The sequence below is a fragment of the Astatotilapia calliptera genome, chromosome 19, assembly GCF_900246225.1.
Source record: "Astatotilapia calliptera chromosome 19, fAstCal1.2, whole genome shotgun sequence".
In the NCBI taxonomy this organism is placed as follows: domain Eukaryota; kingdom Metazoa; phylum Chordata; class Actinopteri; order Cichliformes; family Cichlidae; genus Astatotilapia; species Astatotilapia calliptera.
In genome coordinates this window covers 19850121-19871038 of record NC_039320.1, presented here as the reverse complement: position 1 = coordinate 19871038, position 20918 = coordinate 19850121, and the positions used below count along the sequence as shown (strand labels likewise).

The window sequence follows — 20918 nt, the reverse complement described above, 5'->3', positions numbered from 1 at the left end:
TGCTGAAATTTTGCTGGTGTGTCATTATCGCAACAGAAGAGAAACACATTTTCATGTGTGTACTGTATACTCTCTGTCTGATATTCATCAAAATAATAATAAAAAAATATCAACAATTATTTAAAATATTTTTAAGTCTTTCAAACAAAAAACTCATGCAAACTATATATAATTGTATTTATATAATATAATTGCACTGATCCCTTTAATTATTTCAATAAATAAAAACGCTACAGATGTGTTGAATTTCATTTTGCATCATATCTGTGCATCTGTGTTTTACTCGCACTAAAAGGCGAAAGAAGCTACTAAATAGAGCTCTACGTTACTTGAACAAAAACAGAGAATTTGCCAACCTTGCCCCGTTTTTCAGTCATACTCCAAAGAGGAGGAGGTGCCCGGCCACACATTGTAATCTCTCATTGGAGGAAAGCGGTGTCAGTCGAAGCTACTGGTCGGTGTGGATCCGCATCAAGCGTACGCAATAACATCTGCGTCAAGACAACCAGAGACAGACCCAACAATAAAACACCATATGCTGCCCAAAATAAAACCACCCTAGCAGTTTACTTTTCTAAATAAGTATTTTAGTGGTTTATTATTGTTTGAAAGCGATAAGAAGTAGTGGAACTACTAAATCTTGAAATACCTTGAATTAATTTTGGTTCCACAAACATGCCTTTTAGCGTTGCTTTCGTGCAATATCGATTTTTACAAAAAGCTTTGCCAACCAGGAGATTTATTTTGATAGTACTTGGCGGAAGCTGCAGTTTTACTGTGGTGAACTTGACCCCCTGCGCCTTCGTCATCATCCGTACACACGGCGGCGACAGGAGCTCCTGTATCGGCAGGGACGGGTCTCCCACCGCTATTCTCTGTCTGTGCGGAGGAAAAACACTGACAGAGAAGAAAGACGACCGCGAATTTCCTCCACGAAGCTCCCTCTGGAAACTCCGATGGATTAATTTGATTTTTCTGCGGTGAGCGCGCTTTTCTTTTTCTTCTGTTGAATTTCAATTGGTGCGCCAGCCTTGTCCCCTATTTTGCGCTGTGGAAAGCGAGTTGAATTCATCTCGAGAGGGAGAGAGGCAGAGAGAGCAGATGAGATAAATAACACATTTTGAGTGGCTGCAGTCACGCCAATCTTTACTCCGAGTCTTCCTCGGAGGGCTGGCTTTGTGTGGTTTGCGTAAACATTGCCCTCGTTGAGGAAAAGACTGGGAGAGCGGTGATGGTGACTGTGGATGATGTTTTGCAGTGATTCTGGAGAGGGGGCTCTTGTGTTGCAGCAGGGATGGATGCGCTGCAGAACAGAGCTGACCACTGAGGCCATGCACACACACACACCTAATAAACGCCAGGCTGGCCTTCGGACAGCCTCTTAATTGTTTAACTCCACAGGAATTATCATATGCTTTGAGTTAATTGCATTGCCACGCTGCTAAATATCCAATTAAAGCTGTTCCAGTCGGGTTATCTCATGTGTCTGGAGGTGCAGCCATCCATCTTGTGAGCAAACACTGGGGATGATATGTGTGAGCTAACCCCACTGTTACCCATGTGCAATAAGTTAGTCAGCAGTTATTGTTTTGGTTGTTAAATTGTTCAGTCAGCTCCCTGAAGGCCTGAGTTCAGCCTGCCTATGAATGAGTGCACAATTGGTGTGCATGGTATGTATTAAATTTGAATGAAAGGAGTTGGATGTTGTGCTTCGTGGACCGTGCACTTTTCCCCCTTCAGGCTCGCTCTCCCTTATACAGTTCAACCTGCTGGCGCATAATCTGCCAAACCTGAAATAAGTTATAAAGAAATGCAGATGCTTTTCAAAATAAGGCTCAGTTGATAACTTTAGTTTAAGACCATTTTGTTGGTTTTTAAGATTTTTGGAAGGTGTTGGTTTGTTTTGACATCTACTGTGATGATTATCATTGTAAAATTAATCTGTCAAGCAGCAGAAAATAAATTAGCACTTAACTGTAAAATCATCATTAAGCCACATTTGAAGATATTTTTCTAGTTTCTAAAATGTGAGCATTTTCCATTATTCTAAATATTTAGGAAGACTTAGTTGTTTGGGGGTCTGAAAAAAATCAGGTTTCATTGATGGAAATTGCAGTGGGTATATTTTTTTGTATTCTGATGTTTTGGGCACTAAACTAATGAGAAGTGGAAAACAGCCACACATTTTTAGCATTTTTTTTATTAATAATATAAATAAATCAAACAAGTTGCAATTTATTTCTTTTTTTTGGGGGGGGGTTGCATCTGCTAATTGGCTTATCGTTGTAGATCTGCGTCCAGCACTTGTGCGCCATGTGGCTCGTGCCAGTGTTTTACACTTTCCATCAACTCAAGTGCGATTTTTAGTTCTGCCAGAAACCTTCCATCCTCCGTTCCTGTAAACCCACCTCATCATGATTTCCACTGGATTCTTGCATCGACCATTACCCTCCACTGGCACAAGATTTGGAAAGAATAATTTAAACCCTCAGTTCAGACTGTCAGGCAGAAGCAGCAAGAATCTGCTCTGGTATCTGGATAACACTTTTTTCCTGTTTGGAAAGTGTTCACCTAGTCTGCACTGGTCTCGCTGACTGAATAGACATACACAATGGGATCGGTGATTTAACAACATGACTCAAGAAGCTCAAGTATAGACACTGTGACACTAAAACACAGCTAGGCTTAAACCCACACGCACGTACTGTATGAATCTCAGCTGCGTGTTTTATAACTAGCTCTGTTCATTCAGCACACGAAGAATGCTTTGAAAGCTTTAACAGTGTTTCATTGTGCTCATAATCTTGTAGCAGAGTGAAAAGTGGCCATTGTCTCGTTGTTGATACACTGAATGAACTCGGTTGTCTGACACAAGCAAATGTTGTAACTATTCAGAGAATGGCAGCCATAAGGAGGAGATTGTCAGCGTTGTACCAAATCCAGCAAACATAACAGTGGGTTTCACGTGCATTCAAATGTCACACAGCTTTTCTTAAAAAGGAAAAAAAAGATCCTCTGTTGGTTCGTTGGTCTCGTCTTTGTTCCATGATCAGAACGTTGAATTATGGAGTTGAATAAGGTCACAGTGAGTGCGATGCCAGTGGGAGGCATGTGGGAAGTTTGACCTTGTTTTGTGCCTTGTCAGTGATCTGAGTGTAAAAGGACCCCCACACTTCAACTTAAACAGGATACCTTTTAAGAAGATGTGTTGAATTGCAAAATAGACTGAGGAAAGACTGTATTCTGGAGGGATTTGTTAGTTCGTAGAGGTTAAATTATCACAACATTGCCAGATGTAATGCTCAATTGACCATAATTTCCACAGTTTATTAGTCAAAGCCACGTTTCAATTTGTTTTTCTAAGCTGAAATAATATCTTGTAAACTTGTTACCATTAGGTTCACATGTAGCAATTACTCTGCAGACTTGTATGATTATTTTATATTGTAGCATTAAGACTTTATTGATCTCCAGAGAGTGAGAGATTAATAAGGTTACAGCATTTTAAGGAAAATCTAAAAACATAAAAATTACTTAAAATGATGAAATGATTGAAGGACTTGCTGAAGTCAGTCAGTTGCACGTAATGTTACATACTTTCCCTGAGCTCAAAGTTATGCACAGATAGATACATATTTCATAATCTTGTAACACTTAGGAAATCGTCAGATGTTCCCTTTTTAGAAGCTGCAGATGTTACACTCATTCTTACGTAATTCTTAATAAAATAATTGTTGCTGTTTAGGGAATTTCAGTCTTTTTCTTTTTTTTTTTTTTTAGTCTTACACATCCAATTATCTTTTTTGTTCTTGCTCGTAACACAAATCAGACTGCAGATATATTTGTTTTTCAGGCCTGACTGAGTCTCTCCTGGTAAATCCATCAGTTAGTCTGTGCGACCCTGACATGTCTGTCCTTTTAATATAGTATATTGATTGCAGCTTTACTCCAAATGACCCACTATCTCATTATGGCCTCCAGCGCTATGACTGTTGTTATGGATGATTAACACTCGAGCTTGTGCGGCATCAAAATAAAGGCTTTCATTTGGGTAAATTAATTTCCAGTTGAGCCGAGCGGTTGTGACAGATAAAGTAAAGCTGACCCCGTTGCTGTGTGTTCGGTACCCATTCAAAAAAACTGCTTGTTCAGTGGTGCATTTGATAAAATAGTGTGAAAGCCGATAGTTACTAAAAACAGGTTGTGGATTTACCTGTGGTGGTAGGCGTGATGGAAGTCACTGCAGAGGGTGTCCTGCAGCGATATTCACAGATATTCCTAAATTTCCTCACATTTTTTGATGTTTCAGTTTACATATGTTCCATGAACACCTCATTTATGGTCAGCTTCTTTAAAAAAAAAAAAAAAAAAACCTCAACATTTTAACACAGATTTTGTGAAAATTAAAAAATTAAACCAAAAACAACAACAGCAGAAAACTGCAATTTATTGTCCACTTGAGGCTTGCTCTAAAAGGAGTTGGTTTCAGTCCAATTTACAGCTGATGGTAAATGGTAAGTAGCAAAAACGTTTTAACACGTTTTTGGTGAAAAACTTGAGGCCTCTCACCTTTTCCTTCTCTTTGGCTTTTGAATTAACTCTTACAGCACATTGCAATCTTGTCCCCGAAGGACCCTCCTGATCACGCCATTGTCACTCTCTCTACAGCAAGCTGCTCATTTGGGTCTGAAAATAGCGTGATGATTGCTATTGCAGAGGCTGAGGTGGTCATGCAATACCCAGGCTGTGCCATGAAAGGGAACAAGCCCCGAGGCTTTGACGCCATCATCTGCTGGTTTGGTGTGGGGGGTTTGAGTAGACTTGCGTGTGTCTGTGTCCATCTCCACCATGATGAAATGCAGCGAGAGCACCAATCTAAAACTTATGTTGTGATCTCATACGTAGTGTTGACTCATGTGTAACCGGAGAGCAGAAATGTATCTATGATGAACGCTCGTGAAACTCTTATTAAATTACCGTGTAAATGTGAAAAGCTGCTGATTCACCGACTCATCTAAAGGATTCTTTATCTTGTAAATATGAGATTATTAATTGGAATCGCAACACAGACATGATTTAATGTTTACAAATACACACTGTGCAATAAAAAGACCACACAGGGAACATGTATGAATACTATATTAAGGCAAAATGTTATAGATTCTGTGCAGCTGAATGGTAAATGTATGCTAAAGCTACAGTAGTCCCTAGTCTTTTTAACTTGAAGAGCAAGATTTTCATAATCCCCACAGGCAGCACAACGACATGAGATTTCCCCTCATTTACTCTGATCCCTGCAGGAGTGGAGGCAGTGCTATTTCAATCACTTGAGTTGAAGAGAAAATCCACCAGAAATCAGACTTCACCTGCTCAGTTAATATATTCTGGTGCTACGTTAGTCTTATTAACGCCACGTTTAGAGGTTTTTGTATCGACGGGGAAGGTGAGTAAAGAAATGCAGTAACTATGGGAAGTTAACATTCGTGGCCTTGATATTGTTTTTCTCTCTGTTGTGTATTCATAAGAATTTATTTTTATTTTCAATGCCTGACTACCTCAGGTCACCTCTGTCATTCGCGTGGACTTCGGGCACGGTCTTGTTAAATACAGTCATGTGATAGTTCCAAGTTCTAAAACGAAGTACCCTCATGATTCAGTAGTTTGTAGTAGAACAACCTTTAGAAGTTATAACTTGAAGCAGACGTTTTCTGTATGACTCACTTTCTTACATCATTGCGGTGGAATTTTTGCTCAATTTTCTTTTCAAAGATGGTTCAGTTCATTGAGGTTTTTAGACATTTGTTTATGCTCAGCTGCCTTAAGGTCCCACCACGGCATTTCAGTCAGACTGAGGTCTGGACTTCGACTGGGCCGTTACAACACTTTAACCCAAATGGCCAAGCTTTAGCTGTCAGACAGATGGCCTCACATTTAACTTTAGAATACTTTCATATGGAGAGAAGTTCATGGTCGAGTCAGTGACTGCAAGGTGCCCAGGTCCTCTGGCTGCAAAACAAGCCCAAATCACTCCCCCTCCCCCACCGTGCTTGACAGTTGGTGTTTGTGCTGGTACGCCTCGTATCTCCAAACATGGCTCTGTGTGTTATAGCCAAACATCTCTACTGTCCTTTAGACAGATGAGACCACTTCTGAGGCCACTTCTGTTTTAGACATTTTGTAGTTTGTTCAGATTCAACTTTGCAAACGTAAGCTGTGCTGTCATGTCCTTTTTAGAGAGAAGAGGCTTTTTCCTGGCAACCCTTCCAAACAAGCCATACTCATTCAGTCTTTTTCTAACTTTACAGTCATGAACTTTAATATTTAATAGCTAACTGAGGCCTGCAGAGTTTTTTGGGTTTTTTTGCAGTTTCTCCGACCATTGAAGAGTCTGACCTTGGGCTGAATTTACTGGGACGTCCACTGTGGCATTGCATTACCCACACACCTGAATGCTTCAGTTATATGGACAAAACGTTTTCACATAACTGTACATTCATAGCTTTCCTGGCCAAATAAATACTGTAATGTCCCAAGCCGAGTGACAGTACTGGATATGTGGTTTTCTTTGTTTTTGTTTTTTTATTTTAAATTATTTGAATTGGACTGAAATCACGACGTGTCCCAGTCCTCCTTTTTTCTTTCTCCATACAATTTTGAGCCCTGATGAATTCACACTCATCGCCACCCAGTGTTAACTTGGTTTGGAGGCCGTCTTTGGTTACTGTCAGCTGTCCCGATACTAATGAAATCACTGCAACATGTTGAAAAGACACGTTTTGAACTCAACTGTGGAAAATCAATTCATTCTGCTGTGTTTGTAGTACTGCTGCTTCTTCTCCTCAGTGAATTGTTAGAGCGGATCCCCTTTTTGTTTTATATCAGTTCTCAGATGTCGATTAAAAAGTCAGAAAATACCCATCACAACATCCTGAAGTCTTCATTTACTTGCTTTGTCCAGCAAAAAAAGATAAAACAAACAGCAAAATAGGGCTGCCACGATTAGTCGACTAGTCACGATTATGTCGACTATTAAAATCGTCGACGACTAATTTAATAGTCGACGCATCGTTTGAAGCTTTGTAAGATCACAAAGGACGCAGGAATGAGTAGTAGGATTTAAGAGTGTAATAACGGACTGAAACAGAAGATGGCAGCACTGCATGTACAAGGATGCCAGCTGCCGTTAAACCCCGAAGAAGAAGAAGCTGTGTCCCAGAATTCATAGCGCAGCTGTCAACAATGGCGGCAGCTAGTTAGTTTTAACTTTACTCTTATTATTCTTTCTTGGTCACAAAATAAACGTTTAACATATTTTCAGGCGAGAATGTAGCTGTGTAAACCTCAAATATCTGCTCAGTTTATCAAGACACCACATATTTTCAAAAGCGCTCCGACGTTTTCGGAGACGTCTGTTACCCACTAGCTCGTTAGCTAGGCGGGGGCAAGGCTAACTAGAGCCGTGAGAACACCGGACTCCCGGCAAATCGTTTTCAAACCCACTGCCGTCTTTCGCTACTCAGGTTAAACATATATATAAGTCACTTAGATAACTTAAAAATGTTATTGTTTGGCTTTCTTTAGTATTTTATTTGTTCCTGAGTAAATCGGTTTGGCTGAGATTAAAGTTATAGTTTTTGCACAGCTAAAACTGTCAAGCAGACAGCTGATTATCAGAAGTGTGAGACGCTGGAGAATATACTCCGGTGTCCTGTTATATTTTAGAAAGCAAGGAGTTTATTAAACTTCACCGAAACAATCTGCAAATTTCATTAAAAATTAATAAACTACCATCTTGTCTTTATTTTTAGTTAGCACAAACACTTCAAGCTGTAAGCTAATGATAGTTATATAAGACCAGATGCTGCTGGTGCAATAAGCTGTACGCTGTATGTCCAATGGATGATGATCTGATTAGTCGACTAATCGCAAAAATAATCGGTGACTAGTCGACTATCAAAATTATCGTTTGTGGCAGCCCTACAGCAAAACCAAGTGTGGAAGCACTGAAAAGTCCACGTATTCGCTTTGAATATTGCTTCATTGCCATATTGCCATTCATATATAGGATTTTTACATTTAAATATATCAGCTGTACTTTAGAGCAACGTGCTGTAAATACCAGAAGATTGGAGATATAAATATAGATGTCAAAACAGATTATTTTATATCTGAAGGATTATTGGAGACGCAACAGCAGCCGTGCTTCTTGTATTTCTGTCTGCGGTCTCTGCTTCGGTCAGAGCTTATACTGTAATGCTGCTGGGCTCGTTTCTTCTTCTGCGTATTTTATGGGGTTTTATTGGCAGTAATGAATCACAGTGATGTCGGTCTCTCTGCAGCAGTTACGTCCTTTTGTTACTTAAGCAAACTGGAGCTAAGCTGTATAGTGTGGCAATAATGAAATCCTGTATACAGAAGGAAAACTCAGTTTTTGGTGTCAGAGTCCCTCTTGGTACTTTTTCCATGCAGGCAACACAGCAAGGATTTTTCTTGTCGAATGAATGAATGAATACAATTTTATGCAGCAGAATTCGTTTTTCTAGCTGGTTAATCATCAGCTGTAACGTGATCTTTCAGAGAAATCTGACCTCAGACTTAGCTTCTTCTGGACCAAACTGCTCTCTCTGAAGTATAATAGATAAGCATTGATGGGTTTACAACAACTTGCACTTGAAAACCACTTTTGGTGTTTTGCAACTTTGCAACAACAATAATCATTTCAAGATTTTGACACTGCACCATCATGTGACCTCTTCTCAAAGAGGGCATTATTTCCCGTTCATCTGATACGTTCATGCATTTTCTCCTCATCTACATATAGTGCTTGACTTGTTACATTCTGCAGCATTTTCTCCCACTGTGCAGCAAGTGACACATCTGTTTGCACTTTTTGCCTGTGCAGGCATTAAAGTTTCTTGCTAGTAAATGTAAAACAGGCCTGAAGGGTTTGATCTTATACTGTGTAGCTTTGCTTGTAAGCATTAAGCACCAGTCCTTCAAAAACAAGCCTGTGGTTCCTGCTTGTTTTCTGCTTGGAAAATAGTTTCCTTAGAAAGACGTGCTTATTTTCCAATATTAGCAACATTACCTGCTGTATAAAGGCAGATTGTGCTTTTTGGGGGGTTATACAGCTGGGGTAAAGAGCACTGGGATGATTTCCCTTGTCCTCGATCTGTTGCAGTGTTGACTTTTGTTCCGAACACCACCTCTCTCCGTTCACCGACACTGTAAACAAGTATGTTTCCAATTAGCTGCCTCTGAAGTCAGCTGCCTGCTTATGCCATTGAAAGACAGCGCTGCTGCCGGGGCCCTCTTCTTAGACATGCTGAACCGGTTTCACGAGCTTCCAGGGCTTAAAGGGGGGGTTGGGGAGTGGGACACGGCGAGCCGAAATGTTCATTAACTTAACTGGGTCTGCAAAGACGGTAAGGCTCTTTTTAATTGACAAAGCAGAAAGCAGGCTGTCTCCCTCATTTCAAAAACTGGTTTATCTTTGCTTTAGTGAGGACAAATGTTCCATCAGCGCGCGTGTGCGTGGCTCCTTGTAAAGCAAACAAAAATAAAGTAAATGCTCTCTTGTAAAGTCAGTGGCTCGGTGTAGACTCTTCTCCTCAGTGTGGTCATGCAATCAGATGGAAAAGTAAACTGTGATAAGTAGGGCCATTAAATTGTTTTACGGCCAGTTTAACTGGATATTCTCAGCATAAAGCATTAATGCGAGCGTACATATGCAGCGGTCATATTTACCGAGCACATACAGCTGTGGTGCATTGTGTTCCTCCATTTAATTAGTAATGCATCTTTTAAAGCGTCGTGTTTAATTTCAGCCTAATTGAAAGATTTTTCAGAAGACTCTGTGGAGCTCTCAAAGGAAGCTCTGAAATAATGGGAATATTGAATCATAATTTCCCCAGTGGAGACGGCTTTTGAGCTATTATTTTACCTAAGTGCTAATTCCATCTCGCTCTCTTTCTCTCTCCACCCACAGACAGTAGAGAATGGGCTGTGTCCAATGTAAGGATAAAGAAGCAGCAAAACTCACTGATGACCGGGAGACCAGCCTTTCGCACAACTCGGGCTACCGCTATGGGTCCGACCCCACTCCGCAGCACTACCCCAGCTTTGGGGTCACCACCATTCCCAACTACAACAACTTCCACAGCGCAGCCTCGCAGGGAGTCACTGTGTTCGGAGGAGTCCACACGTCCTCGCAGTCTGGGACCCTGCGGTCTCGGGGAGGCACAGGTAATATTAGACTGTGAATGAATGTGAGCTACTTTACATGTCTTAAAAATATTTGTCACCTTTTAAAGGGCTAATGTGCATAAAAACTGCAAATAAACGGAACATTTGCATAATTTGAACCTGAAAAATACATCCATCCATCCATCCATTCGCGTCCGCTTATCCTGTTCAGGGTCGCGGGGGGCGCTGGAGCCTATCCCAGCTGTCATAGGGCGAGAGGCGGGGTACACCCTGGACAGGTCGCCAGTCTGTCGCAGGGCCAACACACAGAGACAGACAACCATTCGCACTCACATTCACTCGCACATTCACACCTATGGGCAATTTGGATTAACCAATTAACCTATCCCCACTAAGTGCATGTCTTTGGACAGTGGGAGGAAGCCGGAGTACCCGGAGAGAACCCACGCAAACACGGGGAGAACATGCAAACTCCTCACAGAAAGACCCCGGCCTGATGGTGGAATTGAACTCAGGACCTTCTTGCTGTGCGGCAACAGTGCTAACCACTGTGCCACCGTGCTGCCCTGAAAAATACATGAATAGAAAATATCACATTTTAAAAATGATATGAATTTGGTTGCCCGGAATAAATTCACTGAGTACCCTGTTGGAAGATAAACTTACACGCTGTTAAGTAATGGGTCAAATTACAAATAAAATGTCTAATTTAAACTGTCTAAAAATGTCTCTGAAGGCTGCTAGCTGCCGGGTAGGATGGATCCATTCTTTCATGTTGTTGTGTGCTTACAGAGCCAGGTGGCTTTATGAGTTAGTGTTGTTTTCTCGTCAGCTCAAAGCAGTCTGGCTATTCTCCTCTGACCTCTGGCATCATCAAGACATTTTCACCCCGAGAACTGACACTCACTGTATATTTTCTCTTTTCCGGGCCATTCTCTGCAAACCCTAGAGATGGTTGTGTGGGGAAAATCCCATCAGGTCAGCTGTTTCTGAAACACTGTGACCAGCCCATCTGGCGCCACCCACCTTTAAGTATTCAAAGTCACTTAAAGTCAAAGTCACTTAAATGACCCTTCAGTTTGAACTTCAGCAGGTCATCTTGACCATGCGTACAGGCCTAAATGCACAGACTTACTGCCAAGTGACTGGCTGATTATAGATTTGCATTAACAAGTGTATGGCCTGTGAATATAGATGTTTAACAAAAAAAACAGCTTATGTTGGCTTGTCAGCTTTCTGTTCTCAGAATTACAGGCTCAACTTAAATAACGGGTGAAGTTCGTGGCTTGTGTGCCATTTACTAAATGAATAAGTGAGCCTTCTCTTGTGTGTAGTAGAGCCTCAAAATGAATAGAAATGCCCTAAATTATGACCAGTTCTCTGTGAAGAACAATGACAGAGAGCAGACTTTTTGCTGAAGAGCGCTTCAAATGGGGAGAAATAAGCTTTACACTCTTTTGCTCGAAATTTGAAAGCTTCGTATCATCAGATTTATAAATCGCCACCATCCTTGCTTTGATGTCTGTGACGTACTTTGAACCCTTTTTGCGGTTGAATAAAACCAACATCTTTGAAATTGCCGTCGCCAGCTCGCATGAACAAGAAACTACTCTAAGAGGGGGAATGAGAAATAAAATGCATGTCTAATTTGTACAGTGAAGACTTGAGGCGTAAGAAACTGAAACTATAACAGATGTAGAGCCGAAACTTGATCTGATCTGCAATGACCTCAACGGACAGTGTGCAGATTTGGTCGACATTAGGATTGCAGCTTGGAGGATTTAGATCAACTCAGAAAATGAACACTTACAGTTTTAGGCTTATTAACAGATACTGGCAGATTTTTGATTGGCTTCCCTCATCTAGACCATGATAGCACCAAGTAGTATCTATATTTGCTCGTTAGGTCTGCAGTTTTATGTTAGTTAAGTAGGCATCACAAGTCAGTTAATAACAAAAGTTGTTTTTGTGAAATCTTTTTTACCCCATCAACTTTTTTTTATTATATTTTTTGCCTTTTTAGAGTCTAAGTGCTCCTTTCTTGTTAAACTGAGATCATACAGCTGTCATTAAGGTATCAGGACATAAATCCAAATCAGTTAGTGGCAAAGAGTTTGCTTCTGTAAGCTAAGCTTTGTGTCACACCTGTAGCAATTAGCTTTTTAATATGAATGTTTTACTTTATTTGAAAAAATAAAATGTCCCACACAAGTCCTTAAAAGTAAAACATCACCATAAATCACAAACTGCGCTGAAACATCTCAAGAGTCTCCAAATTGTTGCTTTTATTTAAAATTTCTATAAGCGAAAAACTCCCACAATTCTTTTTAAGTTAGCGCTGCTAGTGAGATGTTTGGAAAGATAAAAGAGTAGAAATTTGTTTTGTTTCTAAGGTGAAAATAATGCAGCAGATGGGGTGTAAAGAATAAACAAAGAAGGCAGTAATATTTATTGCCGTTACATAAGCCCCATGTGTTAGACAGATGAACGAACCCTACAGTAAAAATGGAATGAAAAACCCACCGCCATAATATTTCAGCCACATAACCGCCACATGCAACATTTTTGTTTTGCGGCAGGGGTGACTCTCTTTGTGGCCCTTTATGATTATGAAGCCAGGACCGAGGATGACCTCAGCTTCAGAAAAGGGGAGAGGTTCCAGATCCTCAACAGCACGTAAGTGTGAAAACATCTGCATGACAGCACCAAAAGGGTGGTGGTTGTGTTTTCCTTCTCTGGTCCGGCTGTAACAAACGTTACACCGGCACCAATCTGACAGACTTAACCGGGTCTGTGAGGTTCTTGGATTCTCCTCACTTTTTGTGTAACTACAGTGATTTGTGTTGCTTTATCGCATCTTTATAGGAGAATTAAACAGTCAGACCATACTTGCGGGCTGTGCGTGGGCGTTTCCCATGGTAAATGCTGACTGACATCTGAGAGCCTCTGTTCTGTCTCCCTGTCATTTTGTGTTTTCTCTTTCGCTGAATCCAAACCAAGCATTTCCCCTAAATCCAACCAGTTATCTCAGCTACTCATGACAGTCAAACTTCAGTCCCTAACTCCAAACGGAATGGGAGGTCCTGCTGGAAACATACACTCACCAGCCACTTCATTAGGTGCACCTTCAGAACTGCCTTAATTCATTGTGACATAGATTCATCAAAGTGCTGCAGAGACTTTGGTCCATATTGACATGACAGCACGACACAGTTCTTGCAGATTTGTTGGCTGCACATCCATGATGTGAATTTCCTGTTATACCACATCCCAAAGGTGCTATATTGGACTGAGATGTGGTGACCGTGGAGGCCATTTGAGTACAGTGAACTCGTGTTCGAGAGCCAGTTTGAGGTAATATGAGCTTTGTGACACCAGACATTATCCTGCTAAAAGCAGCATGTCAAATATGGCGCTTAAACAATGCGCATTTAGTGTTTAGGAGCCTAAACACTAGCCCACCACTAACCTAAAGTAGATCCGCGTTGTTTACACCAGATGTCTGTCCCTTCTCTTCTGACCTCTGGCATCAACAAGGCATTTTCCCGTTCAAACCATTCTCTGTAAATCCTGGTTGTGCGGGAAACTGACACCAACAACCATGCCTCGTTCAGCGTCACTTAAATCCCCTTTCCTCCCCATTCTGATGCTCAGTTTGAGCATCAACAGGTCGTCAAGACCACGTCTACATGCCTAAATGCACCGAGTTGCTGCAACGTGATTCGCTGATTAAATATGTGTGATAGAAAGCAGTTGAAAGGTGTATCTAATAAAGTGGCAACGAGTGTAATTCTTTTTTTAAACCAGGAAATGGTCTATAACAAAGGGGAACCAACAAGCTATTGCTAGAACATTTACATATAAATAATATATATTTGCACAAGGTTGGAGGTGATTCCCACTGGATATTATTTGGGATATAAGAAGCGCATTTGTAAATGGCCTGTATTTATATAGCGCTTTACTAGTCCTTAAGGACCCCAAAGCGCTTTACATATCCAGTCATCCACCCATTCACACACTGGTGATGGCAGCTACAGTGTAGCCACAGCCACCCTGGGGCGCACTGACAGAGGCGAGGCTGCCGGACACTGGCGCCACCGGGCCCTCTGACCACCATCAGTAGGCAACGGGTGAAGTGTCTTGCCCAAGGACACAACGACCGAGACTGTCCAAGCCGGGGCTCGAACCGGCAACCTTCCGATTACAAGGCGAACTCCCAACTCTTGAGCCACGATCGCCCCGTGGCGACAAATGAGCAGACTGTCCGAACGTTGTCCTGAAAATTATAAAGCACTCAAATCATAGTTGCGAATGAAGAGCTTCAGCTGTAGTCAAATTTATGAATTCAAAAACTGAGTTTATAATTTTAATTTCAGAATGGTTAAATCACATAAGGGTGGTCATGCACGGGGGTCTCTACATTACAACTGCTTTGTCTTAGATTTGCACTAAAACAACAGCATTCAGAGTATTAAGAAGAGTGCGTTTATTTCCTTAAATGTAGTGCATCCACTCTGTTTACACGATGAGTAAATGGTGATCTAGCTCTGTTAAATCCACCCTCTCATTTTTCAGCGAGGGAGACTGGTGGGAGGCTCGTTCTCTCACTACAGGTGGAACTGGATACATTCCCAGCAATTACGTAGCTCCTGTGGACTCCATCCAAGCCGAGGAGTGAGTGAAACTTTTTCATTTGAGCACACGCTCTCACACACAGCCTCCACGGGTCTCCGAGGCACGGCAGCTTCATCACCAGAGAGCATAAATATTTCAGAAGTCAGCTCATTGCCTTTGTTAGATGTGACATGGTTGCACGCACAGTACAAATAGAATATTTAGGAAAGCACTGAAAACAAATTTCCCACATCTTTTTTTCCATTTCTCCTCCTTCCTTCAGCTGGTATTTTGGTAAATTGGGTCGAAAGGACGCAGAGAGGCAACTGCTCTCCAACAGCAACGCCAGAGGCACTTTCCTGATCCGTGAGAGCGAAACAACTAAAGGTACTCAAAACGAGATGGTGACTGTTTGAACGCTTTTAAACTTTAGGAAAACTGACAGGTGTTTGTACATAAGTAAAGGAGCACATTAAAGTGAAAGTAAGTAGAAGCAAATTATTTATGGATAAACCTAGAATAAGCCGTGAGACTAAAGATTGAATAACTTAAAATAACATCACAACCAATCTGTTCTAGGAGCCTACTCTCTCTCCATCCAGGACTGGGATGACGTGAAGGGAGATCACGTTAAACACTATAAAATCCGCAAACTGGATAATGGAGGCTACTACATCACCACCAGAGCCCAGTTTGAGACACTCCAGCAGCTAGTGCAGCACTACTCGGGTGAGACTCTGCTGCTCAGTGTGTACAAAAACATCTTAATGGTATATTGTGTGTGGGATTTTTTTTCTTCTTCTTTTACACTTCCACATTTCTCATGTGACCCCAAATTGCACGGTCATTTCAGCCAGGGCTGCAGGCCTGTGCTGCAGACTGATCGTGCCGTGCCACAAAGGCATGCCTCGTCTGACCGACCTGTCTGTCAAAACCAAAGACGTGTGGGAGATCCCGCGGGAGTCGCTGCAGCTTATTAAACGCCTCGGCAATGGCCAGTTCGGAGAAGTCTGGATGGGTGTGTATCTTATTCCTCAAATTCCAAAAATTCCATTTTGACTAGAATGCCATTTTTGAACTTGTTGTGATTTCTGAGTGGATTTAAGATTTTGGGGAGGGCTTGGGTTGTTGAACCCTGGGAAAAACAAAAGCAAGTTATTAGAATATTTCTAGCTTTATCTAATTCATCAGCATTAAAATAACATTTTGATTCATTTCTCCCATTAAAAAAAAAATGTATCCATCTGTGCACGCTCTTAACCGCTTAACCAAATCAGGTTAACGGGGAAGCTTGGAGTCTGTCCCAGCTGTGACTGGGTGATAGGCAGTGTACAGAGAGAGACAGCCAATGCATGTATTTGGACTGTTGGAGCTCCTGAAGCAAACCCAGAAAATACATGCAAACCTCAGTTTTAATTACAATCTGTTATGTCATACTCTGATACACTTAATGCAACTTTCAGGGAGTATTTGTTTCTAGTTATGTGTTCTACAGATTAAGTTAAAAGAAGCATGGCCTGTTCGTTTTTTCTTTTAATTAGACTGAATGTCACATTTTGGGGGTTTTCTTCTCAGGTACGTGGAATGGCACCACCAAGGTGGCAGTGAAGACTCTTAAGCCCGGCACGATGTCACCTGAGTCCTTCCTGGAGGAAGCTCAGATAATGAAGAAGCTCCGACACGATAAGCTGGTGCAGCTCTATGCTGTGGTGTCCGAGGAACCCATCTATATAGTCACAGAGTACATGAGCAAAGGTAGAGGCTGTTTTAACAGTGTCATCATTGCATACATGCATTCATGCATGCACCTAAATAATGTTGCATAATATATATATATATATATATAAATAAAAAACGATCTATCTGCATAGGATGTAAAGTATGTCTCCCAGTTTGCTGTATAGCAAATGAAGTTTATTTCACATTGTGACTGTTGGGCAGGATGCATTTGCGATGGAAAAACATATTTTCAGTTACCACAGCAATACCTAACAAACATCTCACTAAGATGTAACATTCTAGGCAGAAATCCCAGAACTGATGCAACATTAGCACAACGTGATGCTTGTAATGATGTGGCAGCCCAAGAAAACAAAAGCCTGATATCCTGACTGTATTTTTTTTTTCTTATCTTTTCAGGGAGTTTGCTTGATTTCCTGAAGGACGGCGAAGGTCGAGGCCTCAAACTGCCAAATCTAGTGGACATGGCGGCTCAGGTGTGAAAATCTTGATGCTCAGAAAACATGTTCCCAGGGAAGGATGTTTCCTTTAAGAGCTTAACTGACTTTAATCATCTCCAACTGTTCCCAGTTTAGTCATTTAATCTCAGCACTGCTCATTTAAAGTCTTTTGTTTTGGTGATTTCCCAATTTTTCACACACTTTGCACAAATTCCACGTGATTTATGTTGTTTACTGAGAAAGTAAATGTATATAAAGCAAATCTGTGGGCTTTCAGTTTAGAGAGATGCTTCACTTTTGCTGTCCCACTTTTTTAGGGTGATAACATTTGTGTAAATCTTGCTTAGCACAGATTTAATGACCTTGAAGCTATACATTGAGATGATGTTCAGTAGGAAAAAAACCCTCAATTTCCCAGGTGGCGGCGGGCATGGCTTATATCGAGAGGATGAACTACATCCACAGAGACCTAAGATCTGCCAACATCCTAGTCGGAGACAGCCTGGTGTGCAAGATTGCTGACTTTGGTCTGGCTAGACTCATCGAGGACAACGAATACACAGCAAGACAAGGTAGGCTTCACTCCAACACATTTTCATGAATCCATTGCTAATGCCTTCCTGCTTGTTTAAACCACAAATGAATTAAAATGACGTTGCAACAACACACAGTACAGAAACTGCAACATAGGTTCCAAACTTCAAAACTGAAAAAACTTCCTGTCCCTGTAAATGTAGAATTTATTGTATTTGTGCGTACTTTCAAAGATGAGCAGCAGATTTTGTGTCAGAATTGAGTAATAATTCAGTCACTTTTGAAAATGCTGACATAGTACACACACCTGTGATCTATGTGCTGATGAACTAAGATGAGATCTATGGATCACCTGGTGTGAGTACACACTTAAACTTTCTTTGTGTTTATGTTGCTTAGACATTGTAATAAAGACAATATATGACTACAGACCGTGCTTGAGAAATGTCTGTTCAGTAGCAAAGTTGTCCAGTGGTGGTTTTCTACTAGATTTCTTATGTTTCAGTGAGTCAGGTCAATTATTGACTACTACTGGGAAAAAGATTAGAAGCTTGCACATGTTTTGTCTAACTCTGTTTCTGTAGGATTCATTAAGTTCCCTGTAAACTGCCATCAGAGGAAAAATGTTGGTGGCTTGGCAAAAGGGCTTATTCCATCCAGTTTCACACACGAACACACACACATTTGTGTTTCTGTAACTTCAGAGGACATTGCTTTAACCAAAATGAATTTCATGGATACAAAACTTGAACTTTCCTGATGTTGACCCCTGACCTCTTCACCTTAAAATGCTGTTACTGACAGACTCATGTCACAACATGAGCACTTAGAGCATGCTGCTTTTCTTTTTGAGCAAGAATTTGTCTTGATGGAACCACTGGAAAGCGGATGCACGTGTGGTTAGCGCAAAGACAACCAAAGATGTGTTTATACAGGGGTACGGTGCCGGACTTGAGACCTCTTAAAAGGGCACTTGTTTTACACGAAAATATGCCGCTGCGATTATTGTTTGAAGGATGACGAGGAAGCAGCCAAAACCTGATTCACTCCAGTGTTGTTTCCCCCCTGAGTCAGACGTGAACCACACCAGGAGGACTTCAAGCTCTGTTAGTCACTCTGTCAACATGTTCAGTCACTCATTTGGTAGAAATGAAATGTTTACTTGCTCGACTCGGGCCAAGTGCAAACTGACACGGAGATGGATAATGGAATGGTTCCGTTATTTCCCTGGTGGGATGTAATGATGTCCTTATGTGCCTGCACTAATCAAATCAGTGAAGGGAAAAAAATCAGTACAGTGAAGACTGACCTACTTTAGTCTAGGTTTTGGTGGAAGCCGCTGCTGTGTATCTTTGTGTATATCTGGAGGGATGCAGAAGCAAAATAATAAAAGTTTGAGACTGTTTGTGAAATTAATATCACCTGAATTTATTTTAGGTGCGAAGTTTCCCATAAAGTGGACCGCTCCCGAGGCTGCCCTCTACGGGAAATTCACCATCAAGTCAGACGTGTGGTCATTTGGTATCCTGCTGACAGAGCTGGTGACCAAGGGCAGAGTGCCCTATCCAGGTGAGAGTGCTGAGCTTGAGGGTTATGTAATCACCTCTCAAAACCAATCAAACTGCTGCATTCAGTTAATGCAGACTGTGACACGAGACTTTGCATGATTTAAATGGAAAAAAAGCAGTAGTTAGTTGCATAATGCATTATACATAGAAATGTTCCAAGCTAATGAATGTGAATTGTTCCAGTTTCACTGACATTATAATTCCATTTTAACCTTTATATAAGCTGTCTAGTGTCTATGCGATGATTGCTGCGATGTTTTCAGTTTCCAGTGTAAGGCTTAAGGCGACACCACTTCTATGCAAAGCACTATTTCTTCAGTTCAGATCAAAACGGAAGGCTCTTTCCCGCCTTGACTGTTCACATTTTTATGCTAATCGACTATTACCCCCATCTTAATGTCACATTGCAACCAATAGTAGGTGCAGGAAGTCATCTACTAATCTGTTCCACGATACTGAAACTCAAAAGCAAAGTCTAGAGTAATGCAACTTATGGAAACGGCACAGAAAGACTGCTTACAAACTTGGTGATTTGATGGCAGCACAGCCCTAAACTCTCACTCTATGTGCACCTTTGTTCAGGCATGAACAACCGTGAGGTGCTGGAGCAAGTGGAGCGAGGCTACCGGATGCCGTGCCCCCAGGACTGCCCCTCGTCCCTGCATGAGCTAATGCTACAGTGCTGGAAGAAAGACCCAGAGGAGAGGCCCACCTTTGAGTACTTGCAAGCCTTTTTGGAGGACTACTTCACTGCCACTGAGCCTCAGTATCAGCCAGGGGATAACCTCTGAGCGCCGCGGCCCTCGTCTCATGTCGTTTCACCAAAATTCCACCAGAGGGAGCCAGACACCACGCGTTCTTTCTCATTCTGCGGCTCTAATGGTTTTAAAAGCTGGCAGACTCGCTTTCCAACCTTCAGACGTCATACAAACAGGACAGAGGGGTGCAAACACAGCAACGTGACTATCAGAATTAGAAGTGACTGTCATGGATGAACGACATGAGTTCTGTTGTGTAACGTGTATGTAATGTAAATACAAATTGCTTGTTTACTTATTATCTTTTTTCTGTTTTGTATTCCTTTTGATAATTTGGAAATGTGTGATTTTTTTTTTTTTTTTTTCTTCTTCTTTTTTTCCATTTTTAAATGTAAGGTTACATTTGTTATGGCTCATAGAGAAGTGTGTGAGGCTCACAAGCTGGTTACAGATGTAGGAATAATAATTGTTGGGAATAGTTAGACACTGTGGACCAAAGTGTATCTGAAAATTAGTTTTTTTCCTTTTTCTGGGAGTCCACTGACTTTTTTCTTCTTTTTTCTTTTTTTATAAGGTTAATGTAACAATACTTTTCTCCTCTTCTCAAGGACTTTAGATGTACTATAACACCTGTTCTTGCCTTTTCTTGTTTAGTAATATTCTTATAATGTAAGGGAATGCCTTCATGCTTTACACACACTAACTCAGTGCATCATGGGCTCTTCCTCCCAAAACTGTATGCCATCTGCACTAATATTGTGCATTCATTGCATTCCAGCTTCTGCCAGTGATCTTTTTTTTAGGACTGGCTTAAAGTGACTTTTAAGTTGAGCTTTACGTAATTCAAATGAGGACTGAACTCCTCTCTAACTGCAATCTTCGTTCAGCTGACTGCTTAGTATACTGACAGTATTTTTAAATGTATGTTGCAGATGGCAGCAGGCTGTGTAAGACTTCCACACTGTCTTTATGCTTCAACAGCCAAACAAACTGCCACTTACATGATATGAATGAAGGATGTGTACCTGTGTTTGTCCCTCCATAATGTGTATTTG

General features: G+C 41.3%; 1 protein-coding gene across 1 annotated transcript; it reads left to right on the top strand.

Moving 5' to 3' along the window:
• The first annotated feature begins 770 nt into the window (after window positions 1-770).
• fyna (FYN proto-oncogene, Src family tyrosine kinase a) lies at window positions 771-20214 on the top strand. Its single transcript, XM_026152192.1, has 12 exons — window positions 771-980; window positions 9989-10245; window positions 12786-12882; window positions 14785-14883; window positions 15107-15210; window positions 15403-15552; window positions 15677-15841; window positions 16399-16578; window positions 16963-17039; window positions 17422-17575; window positions 18975-19106; window positions 19688-20214. Exons 2-12 carry the CDS (start codon window positions 9999-10001, stop codon window positions 19894-19896), a joined length of 1614 nt encoding a protein of 537 aa, XP_026007977.1. The 5' UTR covers window positions 771-980; window positions 9989-9998; the 3' UTR covers window positions 19897-20214.
• Window positions 20215-20918: the final 704 nt, after the last annotated feature.

Excerpts from the sequence above, each read along its gene's own strand:
- fyna (XM_026152192.1), top strand. The coding sequence starts at position 9,999 with ATGGGCTGTGTCCAATGTAAGGATAAAGAAGCAGCAAAACTCACTGAT. Across the intron at positions 15,211-15,402 it reads TGAGAGCGAAACAACTAAAG|GAGCCTACTCTCTCTCCATC; the intron begins GTACTCAAAACG and ends AATCTGTTCTAG. Across the intron at positions 16,579-16,962 it reads CACAGAGTACATGAGCAAAG|GGAGTTTGCTTGATTTCCTG; the intron begins GTAGAGGCTGTT and ends TTATCTTTTCAG.